At 35.4% G+C, this 6,002-nt stretch overlaps 1 protein-coding gene across 1 annotated transcript; it reads left to right on the top strand.

Annotated features, from left to right (window-relative positions):
* Positions 1-229: 229 nt before the first annotated feature.
* p2rx7 (purinergic receptor P2X, ligand-gated ion channel, 7) lies at positions 230-5,944 on the top strand. Its single transcript, XM_051902950.1, has 13 exons — positions 230-412; positions 595-742; positions 883-954; positions 1,111-1,183; positions 1,402-1,495; positions 1,724-1,804; positions 1,981-2,122; positions 2,616-2,752; positions 2,830-2,920; positions 3,004-3,069; positions 3,151-3,255; positions 3,372-3,479; positions 5,054-5,944. Exons 1-13 carry the CDS (start codon positions 294-296, stop codon positions 5,603-5,605), a joined length of 1,788 nt encoding a protein of 595 aa, XP_051758910.1. The 5' UTR covers positions 230-293; the 3' UTR covers positions 5,606-5,944.
* Positions 5,945-6,002: the final 58 nt, after the last annotated feature.

Here is a 6,002-nt window from a genome sequence, read left to right as displayed (position 1 = left end):
CTACAGTTTGAATGTGAGAATGAAATTGCATAACAGGGAATGAAAATATATTTATTGAGAATGTATTTAAATGATCTTTTTTCTTTAAAGACTGCGGAATAATTCCGAAATGAAAATAGATATTAATATGTAATCATGTTGAATACATTTGTCTCAGTTAAATTCTTTCTCCGTCCTAAGAAAGAGTGTATATAACTGTCTTCCAGAAGACCATGTGACCTACTTCTTCTGCGCGAGCTCAGTATAGCTGCACTCCGCAGTCATTCTTCCCCAGTGTTTACTAAATCACCGCCATGCCTTGCATATTGCTGAACCTCTGTGAATATGATACACAAAAACTCGTCAAAATCAAGAGCGTCAGACTTGGGTCGCTGAAATGGACCTTAAACGCAGTGATCTTGATGTTTATTTGGTAAGTAGTTGAGTAGTTTGTCTCCGCTGTTTTTCATGCATTTCGCCCCCGCATCATTTAACAAGAGCTCATTCATGTGATAGTTTGTGTCATTTACACTTGTTATGCTGTGTTTAGATGTACTGATGAAACTAGATTCTTCATTCAGAGTCCCAATTCAGTCTTATGTCTTTACTTTCCAGTATCATGATGTTATGGAATAAAGAATATCAAGAGTATGATCTAGTGGTCAGTTCTGTCACCACGAAGGTTAAGGGAGTGGCAGAGATATCTATACCAGACATTGGAAAAGTTGTGTGGGATGTGGTGGATTACAGTGGACCATCTCAGGTAACACTACCACCATTTATTATTATTTTTCATACCACAAAAAATAAGCTAGTTCTTAAGCAGATTTAGGCTTGTATTCCAATAACACTTGAAAACAAGGTAATAAGTTATGAAATGTTGTTCTTGTTTTATTTCGGCAGGGAAAAAACTCTTTCTTTGTTGCGACGAATGTCATAGTCACAAAGAACCAAAAACAAGGTAACTGCCCAGAGGTAAGTGTTATTTTGATTTCTGTTGAAGTGAAAAATGAAATATATCTTAAGATTTATTTCCATTGTGGCCCATGATATTAAGTGATGATTCACCCCCCACTGTCCTTATAAGCCAAATATAATCCATTCAACAGATGTTTGTATGTTCTACTTCAGGTCCCACCACATGGAAAGCTGTGTCGAACAGATAAAGACTGCGAGAAAGGGTTCTTTGACCAACATAGCCATGGTAATGTTATATGAAGTTGCAATTTGTGTCCTAGCTGCAGATTTGTTATCTAGCTTAAGAGGAGACATTTCAATGCCAGACCATTCAATCAATCATTTGTTTAAATATTTGAATAATACTACCCAAGCTGCATTTTTTTTTTTTTTTTCAACGAAAGCCTAAACCATTATCCAAAGTCTTTCCATGATCTGAGGTCTGTTCCTGTGTTCGCCTCTAAGGTGTACAAACAGGTGCCTGTGTGAAGTTGGACGTACTAAGGAAAACATGTGAAGTTACAACTTGGTGCCCCATTGAGAACAAGAAGAATCCCAGGTGCTGTAATGTGCAGTGTTACTTTATAATAAACTTGCTGTGATGTTGCACAAGTTACAAAATGAGTAAAAGAGTTGACACTGCAGTTCAGACTTACCAGTGCTGCCATAGAGATGTTTGAGGAACCTGTTTGAGGAACATCCACTTTTATTTAGCACTTTGATATAAACTGAGATTCTGTATACGGATGTTTACTTATGTCAGGCTTTTTCATTTCTGTTTCCCCAGACCTGCTCTTTTAGCATCTGCAGAAAATTTCACTGTGATGATCAAGAATAACATCAGATTTCCAGCCTTTAATTACATAAGGTAGTACATAAGTTGCAAATGCTATGCCATTTACAGCACAAATTAACATTCGTTAAGCATATGTGAACTATTTGTGAAGTATTTAAAGTAAATTCCTAGCCAGAAGAAAGCCCAGGGTAATATTCATTTTTTTCAAAAACTAATAATATAGGCATCCATTTATCTATTTGTGTTAGAAGAAACATCCTGCCTGAAATGAAGGACACTGACCTTAAAGGTTGCATCTATAACAGCTACAAAAATCCGTACTGCCCCATTTTTCGTTTGGGAGACATTGTGAGTCAGGCCAAGGAGAACTTTTCAGAGATGGCAGTGGAGGTAAATGCCTTTCTTTCCAAGCACACTAGAACATACACTATTCTTATATAATTCTTATATATTTTATTTAATTTCAGTTAATGTTTTAGTTAGCAATAATAACCCTGGTCACATGATCCTTTAGAAATCATTCTAATACGCTGATTTTGTGCTCAAGAAAACTATTTTGTACTCTTATTAATGTTGAAGACGGTTGTACTGCTTATTACTTTTATGGAAACTGTGATGCAATTTTTTTTAGGATTTTCTGATGAATAAAAAGTTTAGCATTTATTTGAAATAGAAATCTTTTGTAACATTATAAAAGTCTTTACTGTCAATTTTGATCAATTTAATGCATCCTTATTGATTAAAAGTATTAATTTCTTTAAAAAAAAAAAAAAACTGTACTGACCCCAAACTTATGAATGGTAGTGTATTTGTGTAATTTAGTTATAAAGCACGCCAATATAGCCTTGTCCGTTTTTAATTGCTGGTAGTATCTGCTTCACAGGGTGGTGTGATTGGGATCCAGATCAACTGGGACTGTGACCTGAACCGCATCTTTCACAGCTGTCTGCCCAAATACTCGTTCCGTCGCCTGGACGAAAAAGAAAGCAACCGAACCCTGTACCCTGGGCTCAACTTCAGGTGTGAACAACTGAAATCATACTGAAAAGTATGTGAACTCTTAAACAGTCATTTCTTAAAGATATTATCTTTTGTAGGTTTGCGAGGTACTCTACAGTGAATGGAGTGGAACAGAGAACGCTCTTTAAAATGTATGGCATTAGGTTTGATGTGATGGTGTTTGGGAAGGTGAGATCATATCCTATATTGTCATAACTTTGCCTGTTTAATTTAGATTTTAAGACATAAAAAGTTCTCTATATTCTTCACAGGCTGGAAAGTTTAGCATCATTCAGCTAATCATCTACATTGGATCCACGCTCTCGTATTATGCTATCGTAAGTAACCCTTAAGCCCTCAGATGGCGATTCAGAAAACAGTTTGCAGTAACTCAATGGTAATTATTTATTTTTCTTTAGACAACAATATTCCTGGACTGGCTTATTGGGACTGGCTGTTACTCAAAAGAGGCAAAGCAGAACTACACAGAGAGGAAGTTTGAGGCCATTCAGGACCGGGAAGAGGTGAATACGCATTAAAAACACTGACTCGGTTTGTTGTGTGGCAGAGTTTTGACACTGTTAATGCTTTACACAATCTGTATGTATGAATCTAGCTTGTAGTAATGTGTCTGTTGCAGTGCTTCCTTTGTGTGTCATTTGTGGATGAGGACAAGTTAAGGGTGGTGAAAAAATCCAGAAAGAAAAGACTTCAGGAGACGAAACCCCTTTCCTTACACCAGCGCAAAGTAAGATCCTCATATTACATCGTCACACACTTGCCAGTAAATTAATGCTTGTTGTTAAATCTTTAATAAAGCATTATCCTAGGTTTATAAAACTATACTAAAAGACTAGTTCACCCAAAAAAAGAAAGTTCTGTCATCATTTACTCATTCTCAAGTCATTACAAGTCTGTATGACCTACTTTCTTCTACAGAACGCAATGAACTCAATACAATGGCAACTACATTCTGACTCACTTTAACACTAATAAAACACCCAGAAGTGTCAGCAAGTACTCCATTATTTCCCAGGTGCTTTTCCCAAGAATTTGTTTTTTGGGAAAAAGAACCTGTTATTTAAGCAATAATGTTGTAAAATTGTAAAATCCTTTGCACCATCAATGAATCGTTTACACTGGTTTGCCATCATTATTTTACTGCTAAATTTGTGAAAATGGTGTTTAAATATTGTGAAAATAATCAGCATGTACCATTTTGCTGACCGGCTTTAGTGCTTTTATGAGTCAATATGTACTGACATTGTATTGAATTAATTAATTTATCTAGGTTTTTGTGTTTTAAAAGAAATAAGTCAAACTGGTTTATAACAATGTTAGAGTAAGTAAATGATGACTTTCATTTTCAAGGAATTTTAATTTTTTGGTCGGATTCATTATTTGGCATTCCATTATCACAAAATCAATCAGTGAAAAATACTATTCATTTTTAATAATATTTTGAATTAGTTTTTATTTTTTTTATTCCATTTTCATTCTAGTTTGTTATTTTCAGAAATGTTGTTTTTTGTCATTTTTTAATTAGAATTAGTTTTTTAATGTCTATATAGTTTATATTCATTTTATTTCAGTTTTAGTTTATTTCATTACAAGTAAAACTAAATTAAAATGAGAAATGTTGCCTCTCCAACTAGCTGAAATAAAATAAATATTTTTCATATTTTATGTCAGTTAACGCTGTTAACTTTTTTTTTTTTATTATTATTTTGTTTTCGTTTCAGTGGCTGTTTACACGACACAGTTTTCAACTAAAAACTGAATTTTTTTTATGCGGTTTGGCAGTTTACACGACAATGGCGTGAAAATCCAAAATTTTGAAAACGGTTTCAAAGTTCAAGTTTTTGAAAACTATACCGTTATCGTCACCTTGTAAACTACAAAAACGCAAATTTGTGAAAACTGTGATGTCATGCGCATGCATGAAAAAAAAAAAAAAGGAACAGGAAAAACTCAGGACATTCCTGAACATTCCTTAGATTTTTTTTTTTTTTTTTTTTTTGAATTACAATTTTCCATTTTATTATCTTGGTAAACTTTTTTTTCTTCCTCAGAAGGTATTACGTGTTCAGTCTGTAGGCACGTAGTTTTTCTTTACAAAGTGACATCGCCAACTACTGGCCTGGTATGCATAATACAGCATTTTAAATCATTTTTGTGGATCCATGTGAATGGGGATCATTTTGACAACGTTGTCATCTGTATGTGAAAAATGCAAAGGAAAAAACCTTTCAGTTTTTTTAGTACATCTCTGTAAATGTACCCTTAGTTAACTATAACAGCCCTGGTCTGTTCTCTTATCAGAATGATTTGGCGAGCATGAAGACTCTGATGAGTGTTCTGCAGTGTAGCCAAAGCAGAAGTGAGCCTGTACAGAATGGCCAGAGCGGTGGGCTTATGGTAGATGAAAACCTTCCCAGAAGGCACAGCAGTGGACAGAGCACAAATACACCATTATTGGAGACGTCACAGTCTGGGTGTCCGGCCTGGTGTCAGTGTGGCTGCTGCCGGCCTTCTGATATTTTGCAGGAGCAGCTGTGCTGTCGATCAGGAAAAGGGCGCTGCATAACCTCCTCCCCGCTCTTTTCAACACTGGTTGTTGGTCGCTCCGTCCTGGAGACTGCTTTGTTCTATGTGGATCCCCTAGCAGAGCTGCATGAGGGGGCTCAGCTGCGCCACTGGGCTTATGCTCAATTCATTAGATGGCGGTTTGGTGACAGCACACCCAGAGATGCTATTCCAGTAATACCCAGTTGCTGTATATGGAGGATAAGAGCAGAATATCCAAGCACTGATGGGAAATACAGTGGCCTTAGACTCTATCAGGCCATACCAGAGTTCAACAGAGTTCAATAGATAACAGACTTTATTCGTTTTTAGAAATTCAATCAGAATGACAATGCCTTATGTTTATGCATAAAAGGGAATGATACTAACTACAATCAAAAATACAGAATATCATAGGTCATTTTTACAATTTTAACCTGTAAAGCAAACAATGTATCATATCAACCACAAAAAAACCTGAAGAAACATGAACATGTCATTAAGTTTTTACTAACACAGATGCCTTTGAACTAAAAAAAATAATAATTGAATCCAGAGGTCAAGCATGTACAGCCAAACTGGTTTACTAATGATTTACACTGATACACTCATAAACTGTAATAAATAAAGTATTTTATAGTATATTAATCAGACGTGATGGATCAAATTTAGTATACACTACCGTTCAAATGTTTGCGGTCAGTAA

This window comes from Ctenopharyngodon idella, chromosome 8 (assembly GCF_019924925.1).
Source record: "Ctenopharyngodon idella isolate HZGC_01 chromosome 8, HZGC01, whole genome shotgun sequence".
Lineage (NCBI taxonomy): Eukaryota > Metazoa > Chordata > Actinopteri > Cypriniformes > Xenocyprididae > Ctenopharyngodon > Ctenopharyngodon idella.
Note: the sequence above shows the minus strand (reverse complement) of the source record. Positions and strands in the feature narration are given on the sequence as shown.

What these genes read in the sequence shown, in the direction of transcription:
- p2rx7 (XM_051902950.1), top strand. Translation starts at nt 294, where the DNA reads ATGCCTTGCATATTGCTGAACCTCTGTGAATATGATACACAAAAACTC. An exon ending in CTTTGACCAACATAGCCATG is followed by an intron (nt 1,184 to 1,401) that starts GTAATGTTATAT and finishes TTCGCCTCTAAG; the next exon opens with GTGTACAAACAGGTGCCTGT. An exon ending in CGCTCTCGTATTATGCTATC is followed by an intron (nt 3,070 to 3,150) that starts GTAAGTAACCCT and finishes ATTTTTCTTTAG; the next exon opens with ACAACAATATTCCTGGACTG.